Source organism: Prosopis cineraria, unplaced genomic scaffold, assembly GCF_029017545.1.
Source record: "Prosopis cineraria cultivar Desert tree isolate PC_DT_omini unplaced genomic scaffold, ASM2901754v1 PC10, whole genome shotgun sequence".
NCBI lineage: Eukaryota > Viridiplantae > Streptophyta > Magnoliopsida > Fabales > Fabaceae > Prosopis > Prosopis cineraria.
The window spans coordinates 39,126,045-39,154,031 of NW_026555341.1; the positions used below are offsets into that span (position 1 = coordinate 39,126,045).

General features: G+C 37.2%; 1 protein-coding gene across 5 annotated transcripts; it reads right to left on the bottom strand.

Moving 5' to 3' along the window:
• Positions 1–88: 88 nt before the first annotated feature.
• Positions 89–27,987, bottom strand: LOC129322739 (myosin-1-like). Of its 5 annotated transcripts, none has more exons than XM_054969102.1 (27): positions 27,561–27,987; positions 27,044–27,100; positions 26,783–26,901; positions 26,475–26,686; positions 25,654–25,743; positions 20,139–20,240; positions 19,920–20,063; positions 19,680–19,830; positions 19,523–19,550; positions 19,103–19,268; positions 18,900–18,963; positions 18,756–18,769; positions 18,574–18,658; positions 15,474–15,577; positions 15,188–15,326; positions 14,409–14,527; positions 13,504–13,656; positions 13,297–13,386; positions 11,524–11,601; positions 11,074–11,232; positions 5,828–6,034; positions 4,690–4,895; positions 4,455–4,590; positions 1,676–1,805; positions 1,438–1,584; positions 1,150–1,217; positions 89–1,007 (listed from the first exon to the last, which is right to left on the bottom strand). In XM_054969102.1, the coding sequence occupies exons 3-27, from the start codon at positions 26,805–26,807 to the stop codon at positions 348–350; spliced, it is 3,477 nt and encodes a 1,158-aa protein (XP_054825077.1). In that variant the 5' UTR covers positions 26,808–26,901; positions 27,044–27,100; positions 27,561–27,987; the 3' UTR covers positions 89–347. The 5 variants fall into 5 exon arrangements, with proteins under 5 accessions (XP_054825077.1, XP_054825078.1, XP_054825075.1 ...); XM_054969103.1 differs by having other exon boundaries at positions 26,475–26,706; positions 27,561–27,986; XM_054969100.1 differs by having other exon boundaries at positions 26,475–26,901; positions 27,599–27,987.

Consider the following 27,987-nt stretch of genomic DNA (forward strand, 5'->3'; position numbering starts at 1 on the left):
TGTATTTATTTGGGTTGCTTTGGAATGAAATGACAGTTCCACCCAAGAAAGGAAAGGCTTGGACTGACGTCTCAATTTACTGCCACTCTAGCACAAATATCTTCTATGATTATGATGCCTGGAAGAAAAATCTCATAAATAAGAGGGTCTAGCAGCAGCTAACCCATTTTCAGATATAAGTTCATTACTCCTAATCTCCTATGGCTCCTATTTTACTTTTCCTATTGTATTCTTTTCCTATGTTACATATAGTCGCTGACGACGCCCTAAACGATTGTGATTTCCCACCCAAAAATGAGAATCTGTCCGCCAAAGGAAAAAGAAAAGGACACCAAAAAAAAAAAAAGTCAATTTATCCTTGAACTGTTCCTTCTTCCCCACCATTTCCTCTTCACTTTGTCAAGTGCACCTTCTTCAGTTCCAAGCTTATGTAAAATGACCTTGGTTTCACGTAGTCTTGCACCATAATCCTTTTTCCAAGCTTCAAACATCTGCTTCAACCTTCTGAGCTCCTGGTCTGGATTTAAACTTGCTTCAACTTGACCAGATTTTACCTCCACCAAGAACTTGGCATCATCACCAAATACTTGACTCCGCTGCTCAAATTCTTCAGCCAACCGACTTATAACACTCAAGCCTGCGCTCATTGACCTTGTTCCATTGCTTTCTTGGCGTCCATGGTTATTTCCTATATCCCAGCTGTAATCTCTTTCATCACTTGCATTGACGGATGCATCTGAGTTCCTTTCTGAATCATCAATTGCAAGGCTCTTCTTTGCAATGGAGAGGCTGGACTGTAGGGATCTCATTTGTTTTTGCCACACTTCTTCCATGGACTTCATCTTCAATTCATACTCAGACCAACGGCTTTCATACTGTTGGAGACGTTGGTGGAGGATGTCATTCTCCTCTTCTTTGTCCCTCAGTGCAGCTTCTGCCTTGAGCACCCGACGCTGTAATTCAGCTAAGAAAGAAGACTTGACCAGTACCTCATCCGATTCATTTGTCTGTTTTAGAGCTCAGAAATTTAAGTTAACACGAATATGAATTTTTTATATAGAATCCTAAGAACAATTATTTGAGGGGGGAAAATGCAAAGCCAACTTGCATCAGCTTATTGAAGTTTCTCAACTTTGGGAAAGAGAATACCTTCACGCCTTCAGATTTCAATGATCCTAAATCTCCTGAGCATCTTCTGACTAACCAGCCACGAATGACTGCAAATATAGCTCAAATTAATAACGTAATAAAATATTTACAGATGTTAACAGGCAATAGCCACTGATCAGGATCTCCTGCTGTGCCCCCTAAGCTGGATTTTCACGACAGGAGAATTTAAAAAATAAATCACGGTGCTCAGTTTTATGAGCACTTCATAAATCCGACCAACAAAATGGTAGCATAAATATTGGCATTGAAAGAATCTAGAACTCTTACTCGATTGTATAACAATTGCAGCTTCATTAGTATTCTTCGTTCTGTTTCTTACAAATATTGCTTTCATCCGCTTTTGTATAAGGACAGCAGCTCTATGTCTCCGAAGTGAAGCTGCAAATTCGTTTCTGATGTTCTCCCCCCTAATAACTGCATTAATAGTTACCAAATTACGGTTTCCATCTCTTTATATAAATCTAAAAAGAATATGAGATAACAAAAGTGGTGAAAAGGGAAATACAAGACTGAAGAGTAATGATTCCTCTGCGAAGTTCCTTCAGGTAACACCGAGTTTGGTGACCCCTGAAGAAACTTTGGACACGTAAAATGCCATGAAGGGTACGATTTCTGGTATCTTCAAGTATTCCAATCTGCAGTCATAGAACAGGAGGTTAGTGTAATTTACTCTCAACATAGTTCTTTTTGTTTCGTAATCCATATTATAACTGTAAGTTTATAGAAAGAAATACAGAGCTACCAATGCAGATTCTGAAGGAACAAGATCCAAATTAAATGCAATGCAGGCATTTCTTATTTTCCAGTCACTTGCATGGTAGAGTACGAAAAAGACCACCATTTTTTCAAGAAAAAATATATAGCATTAAAATTTGTTATGGACATAACCAACATCAAATCAAAAGCTCATCAAATGCAATCCTCTGTGCAACTGGTAGCACGTCTATTTCTGACCAAATTGTTCTTACCCTTCAAGAAATATATCACCAAAGACTGACTGAAAGAGTAAATCCTCCCAAGCATGATGAATGGTAGAGTGGATCTTCGTTTATAATAGAATATTGCGATCCTAAAATCCTCAGGAAGCCTAAGGTTCAAAACTCTATCGAAAACGCAAAGCCCGATGTAAGAAACTTTTGGGCTCAGCTTAAGAACACACTTTCAGTCCCCCTAACATCAAGAAAGTCTCAATTGTTTCCTCCTTTTAAGGAGAAAAAATAATGCAAAGCTACCCTTCAAGTTTTATATAATACAATGCAATTAGATCCTTCTGTCTCATTTTCGTCTGTAGTAATAAGCATGATCAAGTTGCTATTAAATCATACATGTATCCAAGCTGGATGACATGTTAGGCTCAAGGCAGGTATCTTCCTTCCCCATCTCATTGGCCCCAAAAATGTGGCCCATCATTTGCTTAGTTCAAGAGGCTTTAAGCACAATTTCAGTTCATGAGATGTCCTTTAGTAGGGATAAGAATTTAGACCTGATACACAAGCATCCAACCTATCTTGTGCCTTTTGGATTAGATCAGTCAACTTTTGGCAGGGGTTTGGAAAAAAGCCCTATCTTTATGGCTCAAATGTAGGGCAAGGTCTGAGCTAAATAGTCTCAACATGAGCCCTACTCTGAACCCACCCATGCCTATATATATATGTACAGATTACAATGCAATCATTGCCAAGACTCAAACCTGAGATAAAAAGATTGACCTATCAAATTATTGAGTTCTATATTATGTTATATTACATGAATTTCCTGACCTAAGATTAATTTGAACATGTTTTACTAGAGGGATAATAAAATACCAGCAGAGTCGAGCATGGAAAAGATTTTTTTTTTTTTTTTTTTGGGGGGGGGGGGAATAGAGTTATGGACAAGTGTGGGTAACACATGAAAGAACGAGATGGGGACAAACTACAAAACATTCCCTACCCTGCGCCTTTGCCATTCTCATTTACCCATGGGGGACCAAGTCATGGAAACAAAATGAGTTAATTGTAACATTATATATTTTGTTACAACAACAGAGATAAGAAATAAGAAAAAAGTATTTAATTTCATCATTTTAAAAAACTTAAAAAAGGCAATACTGATTCATTATATAATTTGAAGCTTTTAGCTTGTTATTTATTCCATATTATTTTTTCTGTCACTATATACTTATATTCTACTATTTTATTATTATAACTAATTTACATATTATTTATAAAAATATTTTTGATAGTGTAGATGGGAATCTCAATTCTAATAGGATTATTTTTTATAATCATAAATATTAAATATAAAATCTATAAAAAGCTGTGAACAATGCAGCTCATTTCTCATTCGATGTAATGCACAAGAAATGCGTCTAGTTTCCTACACGAAATGCGGAAATGCGACATGCCGAGGAACCCAAAATACTTTTGCCAATCAAACAACCCCTAATGATTATAACTTTATCTAATTGCATTCTGAAAATACGAGTTATAAATCTTTACAGTGCTTTATAACTTATCCCAAGGAGTTTATCTTGTACTTAATCTCTACTTTCCTATATTTACAAATAAAAGAAATTCAACCCCTAAGTTATGCCAACCACAAATTTATACATGATGACTACAAAGTAAAGCAACAATTTAATGTTCGGATCTGACTAAAACAGAGAGAAAGAGGAAAGGAGAATGCAAATCATGAAGAAAAGAAAAAGTTACATAAAATGCATTTGATTTACCCAGCCTATGGCTGAAACAAGAAGTGACTAGACTGAGGTTTACAAAAACATTTTTTAATAAAAAAGGGAGAATATCAATAAAGGACCCGGGAAGAAATCTAATATCTAAAAAGGATTTCTAACGAGTAAATATCAAAATAACAAATGAAGTTATTGTTTTAACAAGGATCCGATTTAGATAAGGTCCTTGTCAGATATTAAATTCTTTCACAAATCTTTCATTGATATTCTCCCTTAAACAAAGGCGTCTGACTCTACTAGGTCCAGAAAACTTAATGCATCCACATCCCAATCACTGAATCTCAACATTTCAAATGGCTAAAAATAAGGGAAGCTCATTCGTTCTGATTTGCCTATACTCATCTAAGATTCTAAATGCTTAGAAATTAAAAATGCATGAAGGTACCCAGATTCTCAACATTAAATGCAATAAATTCCATTTTTCGTTGATCATGCAAACCAAAAGAATTTAACCAGCCAGGAAGACTGCTGCTGCAATTAATTTGATAGACCTCAAAACCACATCAATTGAAAATGATTTGCATAAATTCAATCAATAGGATCCATATACCTGGCCTGTTCGGAAAAATAATTTTGTGTAGCCAACTTGATACATATCAGGCAAAATATTAAACTGATGAAGAATTGCAACTGAAACACCAAGTGGATCCTGAGATGCAACATTCTCAAGGAGAAGAAAACCGTATCTGATTCACCAGTCCCAAGACAAAAAATTAGACACAAATGAAAAGGGGGAAAAATAGTAAAGACAAAAACTATTATATCACTCAATCTCTCTTTTATACCTTCTGGCAAACTTTTGGTGAGACATTCTAGTAGGGAAGCCTGATCTTGATATTCGAACCACTTCTAGCACTCCACAACATTTTAGCTGCTGTAGCACAAGACCTTGTTCATATAATCCTGGAGACTGGAGGTTATTGGGCTTAATACAGCGAATAAAATGTGGGGTAGTGCCCTCCAACCTTTGCATCAATTGGAACAGTTGACCCTGGATGTTAACAAAAACAACATAAACATAATACCAAAAACAGATAACATCTACTTCTAAGAACTCCCTATGACTATAAAGGGTGCACAAGGGCAAAATTGGAAACGGAATGGGCAAAGGAGTAAAATGTGTTAACAGATCTAGGCATGATGCAGCATCTGACTTCACCACTTATCACTCCTCCCTCTCAGCCTCTTTACTTCCATTAGCATTTATGTATGTGTGCCCCACCCAACTCTAAACACCTAAACTAACTCATGTGCGCTGTTCTTGCAATAAAACATGTAAAACAAATTGACAAAGCAACGTGAACTGATTAATCGTAAGAATTAAACTATGTAGCATCTTGGTTGATAGGTCACAAGTTTCACTTCTTACAGATAACCATTAATCAGCATCATTAGATTCATTGATATTTTGGTGGCCCAGTCATTGTTCCCCTCTCCCTTTTACAGCAGTAATTGAAGTATATTGCATGGTTTGAGCAAGCAGAATAGCATGGAATCCCATGATTCTTGGACAGAAACACGGTGCTCTATTTTTCAAATATTTCATTCCCTTTTTTGTTCATGGTTTATGAGGCTTTATGTTGCATGTTTATTGCTTTTTAAGTGAAAGTTGATAGGCCAATATTCTTCACCCATTATTCCCTTTCACGTTCGCTAAAATTCTTTGGCCTTTATTTTGGTTTATGTTAAGGATTGATTGCTCATTTTCTGTGACCAACTTCCTCCATAAATTGTAACATCTGTTTTGAAATAAAATAAGAAATGTCATAGTCATTATTTTCTGAAATTCTTCAAATAGAATACCAGATATTCCAACAAATGTATTAATTTAAAGACAACAAAAACTAGAACAATGGTTTGCCTAAGTTTCAGAACATGTCATGAAAGCTGAAGCTATTTAGAATTTCAGTTTTGATGATGTACCTTGAACTTTGTTGCAACACTTAGCTTTTGAGAATCAGCTCCACCTAACTTGTGTAAGGGACCAACAACAGGCTTCTCAGACTGGGTAAGCATAAAGGATGCAAATATCTGAGGAAGATGACACCTGCATGACGATAGAAGTTGAATGGAATCCAAGTGCAATAGGTCCCTGTTTTTTTCCAGAAATCCAGTTGTGTCGTACATGACCTGAGGAAAGGAACAAATGGAGCTATTAAACATTCAGGTGAGATAAGCAATCTCATAAGTAGCCCCATTAGTTTTAAGATATAGCCTTGGACTTGATGCGAAGTCAAATCAAAATTCTGGTTATTCAACATTTGATTCAATTATAAGCTTCTAGCATGATTTAGTCTCTTACAATTTATATAGAGTGAATTAGAAAAAAAATTTACTAAAATTACGCGGAATTTCTCCCTAATTTCAAAATATAAGGGTGTGGGAATATTATGTTATTATTGAGAATTATTAGCATTTATTAGGATCTCATTAATTAGGCTTTATTAGTATTTATTAGCTTATGTTATTATTGAGAATTATTAGCATTTATTAGGATCTCATTAATTAGGCTTTATTAGTATTTATTAGCTTTTATCTCTCTTGATGTATATATATAGGACCAATGTGTACATTAGAATTGCAATGAGACAATACAATTTTTTCCTCTCTAAAAATTCCACATGGTATCAGAGCATCAGGCTCAAAATTTCAAATTAAATTAGTTCTGGAATGGCTAGAATGGGCTGCCTGAACAGTACGTGACGGTGTTTGTGTGGACAATGGTGGAGCGAGTTTTGAATCTCACCACCACCCTAGACGTACTCAGGAGGCTCCGAATGGCGAAACCCAAGGCGGCGGCGGCGAACGGCGGCGCGTGTAGACCACACGCGCCACCCCTGCTCACTGCGTCAGTAAACTTTCGGCGGCGCGTGGAGGCGCGTGGAGGCTCCGTTCAGGACACGATCTTCTCGGACGGCAACGACGCACTCTCTCCGGCAAGATCCAGCACAATCCGGTGTATGGGCACATCGTTTTCGAACCATATCAGGTCGTATGGTGTTGTTAGTGCCCTGTTTTGCTGGATTTGGAGTTATATTGGGTTGTGGCTTCTGTTTTCAGTCTACCAAAAAGCTTTTCCCTCATTTGAAGTGCTAGGGGTGGTGCTGTGGCTACTTTTATGTAGTGTTGTGCATAATTCCAGATCTGCACCCATGGCATTTGTGGCAAAAAGAGGGTCTTTCCTTCAGGCTTTAAAGACGACTCGAAGTGCAGTGGTCTGGATCGTGGATTCCGGGGCATCTGATCATATGACTAATTGTCATCAATTGTTCACCACTTACACCCCATGTGCTGGAAATATTAAAGTGAAAATTGCAGACGGCTCCTTAGCACCAGTGGCAGGAAAAGGGAGTATCCGTATATCAGATTCTATTACTTTGGAATCTGTCCTTCACGTGCCAAAACTTGACTGTAATTTACTTTCAATCAGTCAACTGACCAGGCACTCAAATTGTTTTGCTAAATTTCTCCCGTCACGTTGTGTGTTTCAGGATCTATCATCTGGTGCGACAATCGGCAATGCCAAAGAATATGAGGGGCTCTACTATTTAGAGGTCGTCACTCGAGTAGATAACCCACCTATTGTTGGTAATTCTGCATCTACCTCTAAAGTTCATGATTTTATGTTATGGCATAAGAGAATGGGTCATCCCAATTTTCATTACCTTCAGCGGTTGTTTCCAAACTTATGCCCGACCTTGAATCATAGTGAAATCCAGTGTGAGGTATGTGAACTTGCCAAACACCATCGAACTTCCTTTCCTAGAGCCAAATACACACCTACCAAACCTTTCACAACCATCCACAGTGATTTGTGGGGACCATCTCGCACTTCAAACCGTACTCAAACAAAATGGTTCATCTCCTTCATTGATGACCACACTCGTGTTTGTTGGGTTTACCTTTTGAAAAACAAGTCCGAGGCTGCATCCACATTCATGAGTTTTTTCACCATGATCAAAAACCAATTCAACACTAGCATTCAAGTTTTACACACCGATAATGGCACTGAATACTTCAACCAATCTTTGAGTAATTTTCTCCAAATGCATGGGATTATCCATACCAGTACGTGTGCCCATACACCCCAACAAAATGGGGTCGCAGAAAGAAAAAATAGACATATCCTTGAAGTTGCAAGAGCACTCATGTTCACTTGCAACGTGCCAAAGTTTTATTTGGGAGAAGCCATTTTAACCGCAACCTATCTCATCAACCGGATGCCCAGTCGAATATTAGCCTTCGAAACTCCTTTCCAAAAATTGCAGAGTGTTTTTCCTACATCCCACATTGAAACCAAACTTCCGCTTCGTGTGTTTGGGTGCACAACCTTTGTTCATATCCACCAAAGCAGTAAACTTGAACCTCGAGTTATCAAGTGTATCTTCCTTGGCTATTCTCCTACTCAAAGAGGATATAAGTGCTTTGATCCTGTTTCTAAACGCATCCTTGTAAGCCTTGATGTTACTTTCCATGAAGAAACTCCTTTTTATTCCAATTCCTCAATTCAGGGGGAGAATATAGGTGAATCTCAGACTTGGGAACTAGAACCTAACGCTGAATATATACTTCTTGAGTCCGTGTCTCCTTTACTAGAACCATCACCCTTACCTTTGTCCAACATCCCACCTTCACCAACCTCTTCTCTTATGCCAAAGTTTGAGGAAAACAAGAAAACAGAGAAAGATGTGGAAAGACCACAAAAGGGGGAGTTGTTAGTTTACACTCGAAAGAAGAAAACAAAAGATAGTGAGCAACTTGTACCTGAGGCATCAAGAGAGTCAAAACCAGAGGTAGTCCCTGAAGCTGACATACCAAAGATTGATCCATCTAGTAAGCCAGATGACTCAGAACAAAGATGTGAATCTACTGATCTTGATCTACCTATTGCCCTTCGGAAACAACCTCGGTCTTGTACTTTGCATCCGATTCAGAAGCATGTGTCCTACAAGGCTCTCTCTCCTGGTTACCGAGCCTTCATCACTAATTTGGATAAAGTTGTTATTCCAAACAACATCCAAGAAGCATTGGAAATACCAGAATGGAGAAATGCAGTTATGGAGGAAATGAAAGCTTTGGAGAAAAATGAAACATGGGAGATTGTTGAAAGACCTAGAGGTAAGAAACTAGTTAGTTGCAAGTGGGTCTTTACCCCAAAGTATAAGGCTGATAGCACACTTGACAAGTTGAAAGCACGGTTAGTAGCAAGAGGTTTCACCCAGACTTATGGCATAGACTACAAAGAGACGTTTGCGCCAGTGGCAAAACTGAACACTATAAGAATCTTATTGTCAGTGGCAGCCAACCTTGAATGGCGTCTTCATCAACTAGATATCAAAAATGCTTTTTTAAATGGAGAATTGAAGGAAGAAGTCTACATGACTTTACCTCCTGGGTTTGATAGAGGCAGAAATGACAAAGTATGTCGGCTGAAAAAATCACTGTATGGCTTGAAACAGTCACCTAGGGCATGGTTTGACAGATTCTCAAAGGTCCTGAAGTTAGAAGGCTACAAGCAAGGATTGTCAGATCATACGATGTTTGTTAAGGCTGAGGGAGCTAAGAAGTGCCTCCTCATTGTGTACGTTGATGATATAATCCTTACAGGAGATCATGTTGATGAAATAGCAAGGATAAAAACTATCCTTAGTAAGGAATTTGAAGTTAAGGATCTTGGGAACTTGAAATATTTTCTTGGGATGGAAGTTGCTAGGTCAAAACGAGGAATATATGTATCTCAGAGGAAGTATATACTTGATCTTCTCAAGGAAACTGGCATGTTGGGTTGTAAACCTAAGGAAACTCCTATTGTGATCTCGAAAAAGAAGAGGCCACCTAAGAAAAGCGGCACTGAGGAGTTAGAAGGAGAAGACAACTCTGATAATGAAGTTGAAGAAGAAGACAAGGAGAAAGAAGAAACCATTGATAAAGACAGATATCAAAGACTGGTTGGGAAGCTGATTTATTTATCCCATACGAGGCCAGATATTGCTTTTGCTGTCAGTGTAGTAAGTCAATACATGTGTGATCCAAGGAAGAGACACCTGGAAGCTGTATATAGGATTCTCAGATACCTTAAGGGTACACCTGGTAAGGGATTGTTATTCAAGAAGCATGATCAAAGGACAATTGAGATTTACACCGATGCAGACTGGGGGGGGACTTATGGAGACAGGAGATCCACCTCTGGCTATTGTTCATTTGTGTGGGGAAACTTAGTAACCTGGAAAAGTCAAAAGCAAAGAGTTGTATCCAGAAGCAGTGCTGAATCAGAATTGAGAGCATTAGCTCAAGGAATTACAGAAGAACTATGGATAAGAAGGGTCATGGAAGAAATAGAAGTCAGAGTTGATCCACCAATGAAATTGTATTGTGATAATAAGGCTGCTATAAGCATGGCATTGAATCCTGTACAGCATGAGAGATCTAAACATGTTGAAGTGGATAGACATTTTATCAGAGAGAAAGTAGAAGGAGGTATTGTATGTCTGACATACCTACCTACAAAGTTACAAGCTGCGGATGTACTAACCAAGGGACTACCCAAGCCTGCATTTGAGAGTTGTATAAGCAAGTTGGACATAATTAGCATCTATGATCCAACTTGAGGGGGAGTGTGGGAATATTATGTTATTATTGAGAATTATTAGCATTTATTAGGATCTCATTAATTAGGCTTTATTAGTATTTATTAGCTTATGTTATTATTGAGAATTATTAGCATTTATTAGGATCTCATTAATTAGGCTTTATTAGTATTTATTAGCTTTTATCTCTCTTGATGTATATATATAGGACCAATGTGTACATTAGAATTGCAATGAGACAATACAATTTTTTCCTCTCTAAAAATTCCACAAAGGGACCTCCCTGAAACCAAAAAGTGGTTCTATACTTTAGTTGAATTTAAATTTTTTTAACTAAAATACTCTATTAACCTAAATTGATTTAATAGAAAATATGCTAATTAAAATTATTCAACGAAAGTGTGTAATTTACTTACATACATACTCCAAAAACCCAGCAGTGTCATATTTTAGAAGCTAAACCAAGTCAAATGTAATGTCACTATAATGAAAATCATATTTTGATATCTTATGGATATTTATATGCTCCTTTGACAGACAAACAGAACCCATATAGTATTATGAGCCTAAAAAGATTAATACCTCCCCAGCATAGTGGCACACAGTAAAAGCCTTGCCTCGCTCTCCTCTGAAACATGAATTAGAATTCAAATGCTGCTTAAGCTTGTTAGCAAATGTCAGATCTGTGCCATTAGGGAAAGTGGACTCTTCATCTAACAGAGATAGTAATCCCAGTGGTTTCTGCACATATCAGAAGTTAAAGTTTAAGAAAAAAGAAATTCAAATTTTTAAGTATCAACCACAACCACGAATGACAGAAGTTCCCTGGAAAGCAAACATATTATTGCTTCTTTCCATAATGAAGTTTAGCCATTTATCATGCATGTGCATCTCTCTATACATGAGGCACAAAAAAAAAAAATTACACAGGCCCATAAAATGAGTTGGATTGGCTAGTTTCTTCATCCAAATTCCACTTAAAAAGAACATTACAGATAGCACCAAAGAGGGAGGGGGAAGCTCTGTATATACCTTTTCAAAAAGATTGAGGCAGTCTTGGTTATCTTCAAATTCAACTTTTGCCCAATCAATGCCATCTTGTATGTATTCCTGGAAGAATGTAATAGTTCACAAGTATATTCAAATGTGTAGCTTTAAGAGGTAAGCATTACGCATTGTCAAAGAAAGATAGATCTTCGTTTTACACAAGCTTTTAGAAGAGTTAGTTCTATAATTCAATTGCCATTTTGGAGGCAGTTAATAAGTATTAAACCATATATTAGAGAATATAATCACAGCATCTCAGACATGCTCTTTGGGAATGGGCCCCCTTTTTCCAGCTGGAGCGTTTAGCAATCAAAACCCAGTATAGTAACTTCTTGAGCAGCTGCTGGGGTTGTGCTTAAAAGCATTGGGAACGAATAAAGTCAGGCAGACCATCCCATATTAAAGCAATCAAATGATAAGAACGTTTTAAACATCAATGTGAATGACATTATTTTAAAGAAAGTGTCTCGAAATTTTGAGATTAAAGATCTTGGCCAATTTAAATAGTCTGCTTATCAACTTTGTTAGATCGAAACAAGGAATTTATATCAATGCATGAAAGTCTGTGCTTCATGTAAATAGGTAAATAACAAGAATATCAAAGTAAAAAGAATACTTTGGAATTATCTCAATTCCTTGTAGCATGATTTGTTGTTTGTCATTTTTTTTTGGGAAAATCACAATCAAGGACCCCTGGAGACAATTAATTACACTATAGGACCAAAAGATTCTGATAGTACTTTGCAAGACCAAAGGACCTAAATGTAATTAAAATTTTTCGTGAAAAGACAAAACTACTCCTAATGAATTTTTGTTGTAATGGGGAGATTGATTGTTGTTCCCCAATTCACAACATTTGTTCCTCTCCACCACCAAATTAATTTTTTAAAATTGTTAATAAGGAAATTGATTATTGTTAAAATGTGAATGAGATTTTTTTTTTCAAATGAGTTGTTAAAAGAGTATATAGTATACATATGAAGCGTATTTTTGTCTTTTCACAACAAAGGTAGGTACATTGGTCCTGCAAAGTAATATTAAAACCATTTGGTCCTGTAGTGTAATTAATTGTCTCCAGGGGTCCTTGATTGTGATTTTCCCTTTGTTTTTTATTCAAAGCACCCTTCTGGTCTAAATTAGTATTGGCTACTAGGCAGGTGTATCTTTAAAAGGCTTGATATGGCTTGGCACAGTGCAAGTTGAGAAGAGAGAAGATTTTCAATGACAGGATCGAAGAATGATTTTGAAGAAACAGGGATCACCAATAAGAATTCTGTCAGCATGAGAGAATCCTATACAAATATTACATTCCATTGTGCTTTCGTTCAAGCAGCTAGTTTCCTTGTAGTGTTGGAGAAAATGACCAGAGTAAAGGCAAAGAGAATGTACTCAGCTTTTGAATGAATACTTCATGGCTTCACAATTAATGGGCACCTCTATTTATAGACCTTGAGCTAACGGAAAATTACAATAGCATCCCTAGAGCTAAGGTGAATGTACAAGAGTATCCTAGGAGTTATTGATGATAAACTCAAGCCCACACGCGTGTGCCCCGAATAGAATCAGTAATTCCACAGTACATACAGAAAGGAAACATGACACGCACAACTTGTTCTACATTGAACAAATGATGATTAAATTATCGAATGAACAATAGTATCCCCATGAACAAGGTTTTTTACAATAAACTCAAAGAAGAAAATAAAATATAACTTAGTATTTCACATTATATACGCAAAGGAAACACGTCACACATACCTCCTGTTCTAACTTGAATAAATGACGATTGAAATGTTGCTGCAATCTCTCGTTTGCATAATTGATACAGAACTGCTCAAAACTATTCCTCTGCAGATATAGACTGGTTAATGAGTAACATCAAGAAAGACATTATATCTCAATATTCAAACAAGAGAATGATCAGACAGATTTGAAGAAAAAGGAGGTAAGGGTAATAAAACGTACATCAAATGATTCAAACCCATATATATCTAGAATACTGATAGATCTGCCTGTACGCCTTTTGCCAACAGCAAGTGATTTGTTTATTTGCTCCACCAACCAATCAAACAGGCAAGCATATATTGACTTTGCCAAAGCATCTCTAGCATCAATGGCCTACAAGACAAAATGTAGAATGTAAGTTAATGGGGGACAAAATCTGTATTAAGATATCTAGTTACCATACATATTGCAGAAACAATGGGGATCCGTCCTATTTATACATTTTGCAAGATACCTCCAAAATTTTGAATTCATGGCATGTGATTCACCCTCAGAAATTTTTTTCTACTGGTTCTTTTCTAAGTATAGATCATGGCGTTCAAAGAAAGCATTTTGAAATGGAAAAAAACAAAAAGTGAAATGAAGGAAACATTCAATGCAGCCGAGACTCCTGAGAAGTAAGATACATCTATATATTCATATATAATATAAAATATACAGTCTATAGAAACCTATACTATTAGTAAGTCATGAACAGTGTGACTCGTCAAACTTCATAGAAAACAAGCCCACTATCTATTTATGAGAAATAGCATTTTCAACTTATTTTTTCTAAAATTAAACACACAAGCCTCATCATGCCAAACCCTACTGCAATGCACTTATAAATGTATCAAAACATGAAAGGCAAGAATAACTTCCCCCTCCTGATAATTTTACAAAGATTTCTTGGGCAGATCAATAATGCCATGATACACTTTCATTTTTTTTTTTGGTTAATATAATATACTTTCATATTGACAATGCCTGAAGAATGCAACGCACTTTCAAGTTGCCAATCCCAAGAACTTCCCTCCTCCAAGTTAATATTTTCAAAGAGGCATAATTTCAGACAAAAGCCATATTTTTCACAGTATCCATTTTACCTGTGATAGCTTCAACTTTTGAACAATGTTATCATTACCAACTTTCATGTTGCGAGTTGATAAAGTCAACTTAAGATTTCCAATGTCACAGCCTATCAATTTGGCAACGTTGAACAGAGCTGAAGATACAACAGAAACAAAATGCGCCTATAAGTGAGGTGATGCAAGCTTCAATAGCGAAAAAAAAAAAAAAAAATCAGCTTACAAAGCCTTAAATCACCCTTTAGAGGGACTCCCCCATTGCCCTTCAAAATGATATAAGATAGAAAATGAAAGCAGAAAAAAGTGATCAGCTATATGACTCCTTTAAAACAGTTTATTTTGGTTCAATGAAGCTGAAGGCCACAAAAAAGATATAAATTTTAAAAAAATTCCTAAAAGACACGATTTGATTAAGGAACTAATGATTGCCTCATAAGTTAAGGCAATCTTCCTATCTTGCCAACACTTTTTCTGTGTAAAAGCTAAGTTAACAGTGTTATTACAAGAGTCACGTTATAACAGACATTATTAACATTAATAATAATTATCCACTTCTTATTGACATATAAGACTGAAAATTAAATATTCTCTTTATCTGTTCATATAATTATATAATTAAGCTTTTTTTAGTAAATAATTATGCTTTTCACCTGCACATAAGACACAGTTTCTGATGAATTCTTTCATGATCTATCACAGTTTCTAATGCAAAATAGATGTTTTGGTAATTAACACAATTATGCTGCAAAAACACTATAGTATAGATGCTTTAAGTGGATGTTTCGGACGATTCCTACCCTCATCTTCTACAGGTTGAACATGGTTTTCATTATCAATTACAGTAAAAGATATGTTTCCCAGCCATAGCACTGCAGCAAGCATTGCAAATACATCCTCCTGGTCTTCTTTGCTGATGTGGACAACATCCAAAGCTTCCTGGAAATTGTTGACACTAACATAAGTTCACATGCATGTCACACTACTGTTTCAAAACAAACCATCAACCAAAGAAAAGAAAGAGAATCAATCAAACGATCTTTAATGAAGACAAATCATCTGTAACTGTCGGAAAGTAAAATGTACCATGACTATGCTAAATTCCTCTGCATCATTAACACCAAATATCATATAGCAATTGCTCTGCCTGAGATATTTATAGTCTTCTGCACTCTGTAGATTCAACTTCTCTGTTGTAGAACCAAGAAAAAACAATGGAAAATGAGGGGGAAAAATTTCTATATTTTTCTGTATATGCCAGAATTTAGAGAGATGGACACATATAGGGAGGATCATAACTGCAGGCAGTAAAATGATTCACTCCCCAAAAGTCATAGATAATAAATAAGACAGCTAGCAATAAATGATTCACTCCCCAAAAGTCACAGAAAATAAATTAGACAGCTAGCAATAAATGATTCAAACCCCAAAAGTCAAAGATAATAAATAAGACAGAAAAAAAATACATTGGAAACAATAAGAAATAAGAAATTCTAAACAACTGGCCCAAGATACTTCTAACACTCCCTCAAGCAAAAGAATAGATGTTGATCATTCCCAACTTGCTTCTTAGTTCTTCAAACTTGGTTCTTGACAAGGCTTTAGTCAACAAATCTGCTATTTGAATCCTTGAGGGAATATAATCAAGACTGATCATGCCACTTTCAATTTTTTCTTTTATGAAATTCCTATCAATTTCCACATGGTTTGTTCTATCATGATGAATAGGATTCTTTGACATCTTTATAGCAGCCATGTTATCACACCAGATATACGTTGATGCTATGACATTAACCTTTAATTCTCTTAGAACTAACTGCATCCATATTCCTTCACAAATTCCATGTGCTAATGCCCTTAATTCAGTTTCTGCACTGCTCCCTTGCAACAACAGTTTGCTTCTTACTTCTCCGAGTTGCTAAATTTCCCATGACAAATGTACAGTAACCAGAAACCAACCCAATTAGCATCTACATAAACTTCAATACCTTTAGTTCCCTCTTTTGAGAAAACAGTCCCATACCTGGTGTCTTCTTGAGATATCTCAACATTATATACGCTACCTACATATGCTCTTTTTGAAGTTTACTCATGAACTAACTTACAACACCAACACATTACAAATGTCAAGCCTAGTATGAGATAAGTAAATTAGTTTTCCAACCAATCTTTGATACCTTCCAATATCAACAGATTCCATCTTCTCTCATTTTCAACTTGCAAGTAGTCTCCGTTGGAACGTCTGCCAGTCTTGCACCAAGCATCCCTGTTTCTTTCAAAAGATTAAGTACATACTTTCTTTGTGAAACATTTATTCCCTTACTTGACCGAGCCACCTCCATTCCAAGAAAATACTCCAAATGCCCAAGATCTTTCACCTCAAATTCTCTTGCAAGAGCCTTCTTCAATTAATGAATCTCTTCATAGTCATCGCCAGTCAAGATTATGTCATCAATATAGACAACTAAAACTGAAATTTTTCCTTCGCTGTGTCTCACAAATGCATATGGTTAGTTTGACATTGATCATATCCATATTTCATCACAGCACAAGTAAATTCCCCAAGCCATTACAACCTAAAGACCTATTTATAGAGAATATACTAAATATCCAAACTACCCTTATATCCCCAATTTCCCTAATTCCCATGTTTCAATAGGCAATAGAGATAATACATGATTTAGAGGCCACTAACCCAATAGCAGTACTCACTTTAGGAGACTTATCTCTTTCATGAGTGTTGAACAATTTCTGCAACTAATATACTTGTTCCCATAATTGATTTAGATCCAGTTTTTGTTCATTATTAGTGCTAGTTACACAACCTTCTCTTTCTTTTCTTCCCTGTGGTTTATATCTAGACGTCCTTGAATATTCCAACATATATCCCGAGTATGTCCAGCTTTGTATAGTGATCACAAAAAGGACAAGACCCCTTTTTCCCTTATTGTCATTAGTAGATGGTACTCAGGCTGCCATGGCTGAACTTCAAAAGAGAGAGAAGGATGAATTCCTCTAGTGATGTGTTTATGACTCTCTTCTTACTTAACTATTAAGAAGATTTCATGGATGGAGGGTAGAAGGATGAGACCCCTTTTTACCTCTATTGTCATCAGTAGATGGTCCTCGGGCTGCCATGGCCAAAACTTCAAAGGAGGGAGAGGATGAATTCCACTAATGATGCATTTATGACTCTCTTCTTGCTTGACCATCAAGAAGACTTGACAGATGGAGGGTAGACTGGAGTGACTAAGAATTTTGCTTCTGACTTCTTCAAATTCTGTGTTCAAACCAAAGAAGAATTTGTAAACTCATTCAGTTTCAACAAATTTTTATAGTATCTGGCATCTTCACTGCATGACCACAGATGGACCTCAGAGGTCAATTTGTTGCCGTAGTTGAACAAGAGAGTTGTATTGGAGCACGCCCATCAACGAATTCCTCTTTGTCACAACCATGGAGGAACATCAGGAAGGATTGAGACCATTGGGGGTAATTTTAGCCATCAAGTTTATGTGCAATGTTGAACACCAAAAGGTCTAGAACGTTGTATGGAGGCTAGCAACCAACAGAAGACATCGTCGCATTCTATTGTACATTGGGGTCAATTGTTTCAGCATTGGATGCCCTATATTGGCCAAACCTGGTGTGAGGATCAGCCATGGGCTTTGATACCATGAAGAAATTGGCTGAGTAATTGATTTCTAAGCTTCAATTTTATTCATAGCATCAGCCATATGCAAACAGGAGCAGACTACGGTTTGTTACAAGAGAATCAATGAGAATTAAATCTAAGATCTGATTATATCAGATCTGATCCTAATATAAACTCAGAATAAAAGATACACTTAAAATAAATAAGATAAAATCTGATTAGATAAAATTAGAATCAGATAGGATCTGATTCCGAATTGGGCCCAAGCCCAATGACACCTTTCAACAACATACAAATCAAAGACTAAGCTTTGACAGTTTTTAGCATTCCTAGACTATTTTTCTCTTATCTTTCATATTTCAATTAAATAGTAGCACATTCAAAAAGGGATAGCTATCCTTTATATTGAAGGAATCACATTATCATCTTCAAGTTCATGCTCAAATAATATGCCCAGACTACAAGAACTCAACCATTATTCACAATATTCAATAAATACAACAAAAGGGAAGGTTAAAAGCCAGTAGTTACCCCTTAGAGAAGGTGGTGCTCCAGCACATAGCTGATAAAATATATGATATGACCTTTCTCCTTCATTGCATTGGACTACTCTAGACTGTTCAATCACCAAATCAAAACAGTGCCCAGTGATGTAGGATGAGATGAATGCAAATAATAATGTAAATATACAGCTCAAAAGAATGAACAGTTACCTTTTCCAACAAAACTGTTTATGTTATGCAGGGAACATCACAATCAACAGGCGGACACAAATATTTAACAAAATAGTTAGTTGAAAATTTCTTGGGGAAGCAAAAGCACATGGTTTCAATCACAAAATTCATTAGTACACTAACATGTTTGAATGATAGCACCCGATATCTGTCCAGTCTCACTAAAGTGTATCTCAATGAGCTTTCCCTGTGAAATGTTGATTCAAATTATCAGAACTTTCAGTATAAATAAAATTAGATCAAAACTTAACATGAATAGAACCATTACTCGAAACACTTGAGAAAAGAGCAACTAAGAGATTTAACATGACAAGTGTGGATCTTACAAAACGACTTGAGTTGTCATTTCTCAATGTCTTTGCATTACCAAAGGCTTCTAGTATTGGATTAGTCTTCAATATCTCATACTCTATTCCACTTCCACCACCCAGAGCAGCCAAGTACTGCATTGCTATCTTTGCTGTCTCAGTTTTTCCAGCTCCACTTTCACCACTGAATATGGTAAGCATAAGTCATAAATTAAGTCCCAATGTACACAGAATATACAATAAACAATTAAATGGCGTAATATGGAGGGTTCACAATTTTAAGGAAAAGTGGAAAGCCAAGAGGAAGATTGACATAATAGAAAACAAACTTCAGACACAAGATGATGATAAAGCTTTTAATTCATTAAATAATAATAGGTGGATCTCAGAAAACAAATTTAAAATTACCAAAATTTTGTTAATTAAATATTTACTGACCTTATAATAATGGATTGATTTACTTCATCTGGAAAACAAAGCATGAATAAGAGTTAGAAATGCTTAAAGCAAATGAGGGTTTCCAACAACTAAACTTATATTGATGTATGCATACACGTATGTATCTATGTATATATATGAGAAAAGAAAATGTGACCTCGTATCATTTCCTGAATAGCTGTGTCTGTAATGGCATATACATGAGGGCTTTCACTTGTTTTACGCTTGTATGCTTCAATATAATCATTTCCATACAAAAGAACTTTCTTAAAGGGATTTACAGCAACCAAAATTGGCCCAGCTTTCGTCTGATCACACAATTTTACACATAAAGATGTTACAATAGCTTATATTAAGGTCACAGTGAAGATAGAACTTCAAAGATAAAAGGACTTACATAAATACTATTTTGATTGTATCTATGTTGCAAATTGTATAAAACCGAAGGTTCATTTAAATAACTAAGCTGCATCAGATCATCCACTCCATCAAGAATATCAGGATTTGCTGGGACCAAACTTTCACCTTTCACCTTTAAAACCTATAATAAGGAGAAGAGTATAGCTAAGCAGACATTCAAAAGAAAAACCATTCAGTAGAGTCCAAACCATTTTACCTTCCCATTAGGCAGTGAAATAACAGATTCAGCTCCGGAAGTTGATATTATCTTCCCCAACTCCCAATTTCCATTTGGAAGTTGATACCATGACTGAAGCTTCTGAAATAGCGAACTCAAGAAGTAAGAGAGATATTTAATATATTTTATTAATTTGAATTAACCATGAATGATGACAACTGGCACCAACTCTTCAAACTGTTGCGAAAATGATGTACGTGGCCATTTCTGCTTTCAAAGCATTTATAATTGTGAGAATAATTACAGGAATTAGAGGGATATGTCCCATAAAAATAGAGATTTGATAGGATTGGGTCATTAGGAGTAATATTTGATTTTATTTCCTTTTTTGTTTTTTTTCCTTTTATAGAAGGTTATGCTACGTGTATATATTCTGACCATATTACTGAATAATATTCATTCGGTTCCTTCCTCTGGCTTGTCTTCGACCACATGGTATCAGAGCAGGCAGACGCTGAACACCATCACTCAGACGAAGACGACAGAGCCGACCAAGAGTCAGACTCGCGCACTCGACCCTCTGCGTTCATGGGTTCCGGCGCTGAGGCTGACTTGAAAATCACTCCAAATGGCGGAACTCCTCTCGGGTTGAGTTCTGCCGAGGGGGCGTCCCTTGTCCTGGTTTCCGAAAAGTTCAATGGAACCAATTATCGTGAGTGGGCCCAGAGTGTTCGACTGGCTGTTGGAGGCCGCGGGAAGCTGGGTCTTATCTCAGGTACATCCAAACCACCAGACGCGTCAGACTCGGCTGCCTTGGTGAAGTGGGAGACCGACAATTCCCTGGTGGCTTCTTGGTTGGTTAACTCTATGACCCCTCAAATCAGACGGTCCTTTATGTTTCTCCCGACAGCACGGGATATCTGGGACGCAGTCAAGGAGTCTTACTCGGATGGGGAAGATGGTGCTCGAATCTATGATCTCAAAACTCGAAGTTGGCAGATCAAACAAGGTGAGCGTGATCTTACGGAATTCTGGTTGGAGTTAGTTTCAGTGTGGCAAGAGATTGATCTCAACATAGAAACCGAGTGGCCTTGTCCGAGTGATGCAGCACGGTATAAGAGGCTTATTGAAGATGAGCGAGTATTCCAATTTTTGGCTGGTCTTCATCAATCATTAGATGATGTTCGTAGTCGCATACTGGCTCGCTCTCCTCTACCATCTACTTGGGATGCATTTGCTGAGGTTCGTCGTGAGGCGTCTAGACGCAAGGTGATGTTACCTGGAATTTCATCAACCCTTCCTTCATCTGAGGTGTCTGCTTTAGTGAGCCGACAATCGGATCAAGACCAAAAGGAATCAAGAGGAAAGGTTGTTTGTGAGCATTGCAGAAAGACAGGCCATTCAAAAGATAAATGTTGGGACCTCCATGGAAAACCACCTGATTGGAAACCACGTAAAGGTAAATCTCGTGGCTATCAAACTACTTCTGATTCTACTTCAGACAAATCTGGTTCTGCTCCAGACAAATCGGGTACCTTGCCTATCATCGACAAGGATCAGTTAAATAAGCTTCTAGAGATGCTCCATAGTTTACAATCCAACCAGTCGCCTCCATCTCATAATGCTTCCGTTGCTAAGCAAGGTAATTCGCATTTTGCATTTAATGTATGTTCCACTAAATCAAAGTGGATTGTTGACTCCGGAGCCTCAGATCACATGACTGCAGACTCTACCTTGTTTACCTCATACTTTCCCTATAGTGGCCATGAAAAGATTGACACAGCAAACGGTACATCCTCTCCCATTGCAGGAAAGGGTAGTATCATTGTTTCTAAATTTCTGCATCTTGAGTCTGTCCTTCATGTTCCCTATCTTGCGTGCAATTTACTATCCATTAGCAAGTTAACTAAACAAGCCAAATGTAGTGCTCACTTCTTCTCTACTCACTGTATTTTCAGGATCTCTCATCGGGGAGGATGATTGGCAGTGCTGAGGAGTGTGATGGGCTCTACTACCTTGATGAATCAACTGTGAGTAATCTATGGTCCCGAATCTACTGCAACCTTGTGACTACTTCTGAACAAGCTAATCTTTTGTTATGGCATAAAAGAATGGGTCATCCCAATGTCCAATATTTGAGTCATTTGTTTCCAAATTTTTCATCTAATAAAATTTCTAATTTTCATTGCGATATTTGTGAATTAGCCAAACACCATCGCTCTTCTTTTCCACGGTCTAAATATAAACCTTCTAAGCCTTTCTCTCTTATCCATAGTGATGTTTGGGGTCCATCTCGTGTCTCTAATCGAACTAGAGCCAAGTGGTTCGTTACCTTTATTGATGACCATACCCGTGTATGTTGGGTATATTTAATGAAAGATAAATCTGAGGTACCTTCTATTTTTATCGAATTCTATACCATGGTTCTTAATCAGTTTAACACGTCCATCAAAATTCTCCAAACAGATAATGGCACTGAATATGTCAACAAGTCCCTAAGTGACTTCCTTAAGGCTCGGGGCATTATCCATAAGACCTCCTGTACAAATACACCCCAACAAAATGGGGTAGCCGAACGCAAAAATAGACACCTGTTGGATGTTGCCCGTGCCCTTATGTTTACCACAAATGTGCCAACATATTTCTGGGGAGATGCCATTCTTACCGCCACCTATCTCATTAACCGCATGCCCACAAAAACTCTATCCTACACCACACCCCTCGAGTGTCTCCGGCAGACCCACTCTCTCACCCATCTTGAAACCGTTCTTCCATTAAAGTTATTTGGGTGTTCTGTGTTTGTGCATCTCCATTCCTCTTCCAAGCTTGACCCACAAGCTGTCAAGTGTGTGTTTCTTGGTTACTCCTCACACCAAAAGGGATATAAATGCTTTGATCCATCCTCTAAACGCCTACTCATCAGTCATGATGTTACTTTTTCTGAATCTGAACCTTTCTATTCATCACCTTCAATTCAGGGGGAGAGTTGGAGTGAATTTCAAGAATATTCTCCCATTGAACCTATTGATTCTCTTGACCCTCTTGACCATCCCACTTTACTTGAGCCTGTCTCTTTTATTCCAGAATCAAAAGAAAATGCAAGTTCAGGGGGAGATAAGAACACAGGTGCAGAAGGTAAAGAGATCAAAGTTTACACGCGGAAGAAGAAGCATGGTACAAAAGCTCTCATACCTGAAGCAGTACCGGAATCAGAACCGATGACAGATCCTATGGGAGATAGTCCTAAGGAAGATGAGAATGATAATCCTGATGAGGAAGACGGTTCAAAAAGTTCAGAAGATGACTTGGAGGTGCCTATTGCTCTCAGGAAGAAGCCAAGATCATGTACACAACATCCTATTCAGACGTTCCTATCTTATAAAGCCTTATCCCCAGGATATCGGGTTTTTATTGCAAATGTGGATGGTGTTTGTATCCCTAAGGACATTCATGAGGCCCTGAAAACGTCTGAATGGAGAGAAGCTGTCTTGGAAGAAATGAAAGCCTTGGAAGAAAATGAGACTTGGGAGGTTGTGCAGAAACCAAGAAATAAGAAGCTGGTTAGTTGCAAGTGGGTATTTACCCCTAAATATAAGGCTGATGGAAATCTTGATAAATTGAAGGCTAGACTGGTGGCAAGAGGGTTTACACAGACCTATGGCATTGACTACCAGGAAACATTCGCACCAGTGGCAAAATTGAACACCATCAGAGTATTGTTATCCGTAGCAAGCAATCTTGAATGGCCGTTACACCAACTAGACGTCAAAAATGCCTTCCTAAATGGAGAATTGAAAGAAGAAGTTTATATGACTCTACCTCCTGGCTTTGATAAAGGAAGGGAGAATCAGGTATGTAAATTGAAGAAATCATTATATGGGTTGAAACAGTCTCCAAGAGCATGGTTTGATAGATTCTCAAAAGTTCTAAAGCTACAAGGCTACAATCAAGCACTATCGGATCATACTATATTCGTTAAAGTAGAAGGGGGCAAGAGGTGTGTCCTTATTGTATACGTTGATGATATAATCATCACTGGTGATCATAATGAGGAAGCGGCAAGAATAAAGGCTGTTCTTGGAAAAGAATTCAAGGTCAAGGACTTGGGTTGTCTGAAATACTTCTTGGGAATGGAGGTTGCAAGATCAAAGCAAGGTATTTATGTGTCTCAAAGGAAGTATGTACTTGATCTCTTAAAGGAGACGGGTATGCTAGGGTGTAAACTTGTTGAAACCCCTATTGTTGTTCCAAAGAAGAGGCAAGAATCCAAGAAAGAAGAGGGCAATTTAGATGAAGAGGGTAAAGAAGAAGATAAAGAGAAAGAGAGGCCAACGGATAAAGAGAGATACCAAAGGCTTGTTGGGAAACTTATTTATCTATCTCACACACGACCTGACATAGCATTTGCTGTGAGTGTTGCTAGTCAGTATATGTGTGAACCGAAGGAAAAACATATGGAAGCTGCATACAGAATCCTAAGATACCTAAAGGGAAATCCTGGGCGAGGTTTACTGTTTCAAAAACATGAACAAAGGAACATAGAGGTGTATACAGATGCAGATTGGGGTGGACATCACCAAGACAGGAGATCTACTTCTGGGTATTGCTCATTTGTATGGGGAAATCTGGTTTCTTGGAAGAGTCAAAAGCAGAGAGTTGTATCTAAAAGCAGTGCTGAATCTGAGTTGAGAGCTCTTGCTCAAGGCATAATGGAAGAGTTGTGGCTAAAAAGGGTTCTGAAAGAAATACATGTCCAACTTGATCTGCCTCTCAAGCTATATTGTGATAATAAGGCTGCCATAAGTATGGCATTGAATCCTATCCAACATGAGAGGTCCAAGCATGTGGAGATAGACAGGCACTTTATTAGAGAAAAGGTGGAAGATGGAATTGTATGCCTAGCCTTCCTACCGACAAATCTCCAAGCAGCAGATGTGTTGACAAAGGGGTTACACAAACCCGCTTTTGATAATTGTATAAGCAAGTTGGACATGATTAGCATCTATGATCCAACTTGAGGGGGAGTGTGAGAATAATTACAAGAATTAGAGGGATATGTCCCATAAAAATAGAGATTTGATAGGATTGGGTACATCCCATAAAAATAGAGATTTGATAGGATTGGGTCATTAGGAGTAATATTTGATTTTATTTCCTTTTTTGTTTTTTTTCCTTTTATAGAAGGTTATGGTACGTGTATATATTCTGACCATATTACTGAATAATATTCATTCAGTTCCTTCCTCTGGCTTGTCTTCAACCACAATAGTTACAATTAGAATTACAATTTACAATAATCTTATGAAGAAAACACCTAAGGCTTTCATGAATATATGCCCATCATCCAGTATAAAATATAATACATTCAATCGACAGCCATGCTAGTGAAAATAGAGAGAAGAAAGTTACGGATGCTTTTAATTGACACCACAATATGACTAGAAGCATGTAATATCGAATGTCCAAATTTGCAAGTATTAATCTTTTCCAATAATTTCCATGCAGATGAAACATAAAAGAAATCAAGTCAATAAAAAGAAGAAATGTTTCCTACGTTGGTTTTACTAAATCCTGTTCCTACTGTTGAAGGCAAGGAACTTAACACTACATAGTTTCCCATCAGCTCATTTTCACTTTTAGCATTCTGCAAAACACCAATCCAATTGAACATTAGGACTAAGATGCCAAAGCATATGTCAGAGGAACTAAAATATTGTCAATTATTTTGTAAACCGTTGTATCCTAAAACCTAATACCTAGATGTAGCTTTGTTTTTCAACCAATTTCTGTCATGTTCTAAAGTATTAAATTGATAATGATACCATTGTTCAAAGACCAAAATAAGATTTTAGTCAAAAAAGCAAATAGACCCTAGTTTAAGCATCTCCCTTTTCACATCCTCACATCAACTATTCAACTTCAGTATCTTAGATGTTCTTCAACTGATAGTCCAGCCACTAATGACTTCGGAAGTGCACCCCCTCCCCAAAAAATATTTAGAAAAATAGCTTAAATCATATGATTAGTCTAAGTTCAAAGACTTTTTTGAGAGCACTCACAAGCAATAAAAATCATCAACAATCAATATCAATAACACGATAAACAACACACAATTTTTTGTGGCTCTGTCTATGTGTATAAATTAATCCTTAAATCAGCAACAGGTATAAAGTAATTACTGATTATTGATTGCCAATATGCAAAAAAGATGCAAACATAATTTTAAGGCTGAAACTTCCAATTAAAATATTGAGATTGCAAAAATTTGTAGACTTAGCATTCTTCAACAATGATGAAGCTATTTATCAAGCTGAGAAATCACATTGTGAGTGTCATGAACCAAATTCAAAAATTGGAATTCGGAGCTAAAAGTACCATTTTTGAAGCATAAGGTGTTGTATCACTCCACCTGCGTTCCCAGAAAGATTTTGAGATTGAAGAAAGGGGCAGAGGTATAGGATCGACTTCTTCATCACCACTAGAGTGCCTACTTTCTAGTGATGTATTCTTTTCACCATATGGCGAGTCCTCGTTGATGAAATCCATGTCACCGGCACAATCCTGAAGTTCCTCAGAAACCTTCCTATCTATAGCACCATTTTCAGGACTATGCGATGCTATTACGTCAGTGCTTCCCATTTTAACATTTGGACTTTTTCCCAGAAGATGAGAGGTTGGATTACCTGTTAACTTGAACTCAGACGGCATTGATTTGATAGATTGGATGGCAGGTGGGACCCTGGATGTCTGAGACTTTTTCCTCAAGAGTTTTACCACCGCCAAGAATGGTTACCGGCGCCAACTTCAATGGGAAAAAGAGAGGTTTTTTAAAAATTCAGTTTTCAACGAAAAGGTCCATTCAAATTTTAATAAGGTCCTACTCAATGGCTTGATCAGATGAACACAAATAGATAATGGACGGGACCAAAGCCCAAGATACAGACCTTACTCCTCAGTGCTCCTGACTCAGCCTTCATGGACACGTTCCGCCTCTTTTTAAGCTGAAAAATTCAAAATCATCAATATGACACAGCCACACCCCGCTAGCCTAATTCAAGGACCCAAGCAATACGACCTTCCAGTAAACATAACCTAAAACTAAAATTTCCCGATCTGAAAGTTAAGAAGTTTTCCATCTTTAAGCCCCTTTTTGTTATTTTGGAAATGCAGGAAGTATTGCACCAACAGATATTTTACTTCACTGGAAAATCGGCTGCTGATAAAGCTACAAATAGAAATTTTGCGATTTTTCGAATATTTTTCCCTCCAGGAAACCAGAAAAACATGACTTCAATTAAGTTGAAATGCTTCGCTTTGCAACCGTAAACAAAATAACCTTCAAATACAAGTTCTCAGTCTCTTCAATTATCCTCCATTTTTCTATCAGCAGCTACAAATACTTGGGAGCAAGGACAAAGACGAGACACGCAAAAGGAAACAGAGAAATAAACAGAAATGCACCTAATATCTCCGACCACCCTTAAAACCGATCTACTGACCGCAGAAAAGGCCGGAAAGAGTTCAGATTTCCACCACAAAGCAGACTAAGAACTTATCAATTTCTGGAAGAAAATTGATGAGGCGGCAAGAGCAGCTCACAAACCATAGCCAAGAGGATTATCAAGTAAGAACAAAGATTTCACGGAGCAAGATCTTGCAGAACGAAGGCTGGGCATGGCGAGCATTCAGAAAAAATCAAAAGCTGTTCAGGAAGAGTCTCGTCTATCAAATAACAAGGATGTTTGGTTTCTGAGAAAACTGAGGAAAGAGATGAAAATACAAAGCCGTCCATCCAAGGCGTGTGGAGAAGAAGGAGCTGCTTTTCTCTGCGCTCAACAAAAAAAAACATAAATTTAAAAAATTAATTAAAACTTTTAAACTTTTTTCA

Coding starts and splice junctions, on each gene's coding strand:
- LOC129322739 (XM_054969100.1), bottom strand. CDS start 26,807: ATGCCGTCTGAGTTCAAGTTAACAGGTAATCCAACCTCTCATCTTCTG. Junction 20,064..20,138: donor TTTCACTGCCTAATGGGAAG/GTAAAATGGTTT, acceptor TCCTTATTATAG/GTTTTAAAGGTGAAAGGTGA. Junction 1,008..1,149: donor TGAAATCTGAAGGCGTGAAG/GTATTCTCTTTC, acceptor GCTCTAAAACAG/ACAAATGAATCGGATGAGGT.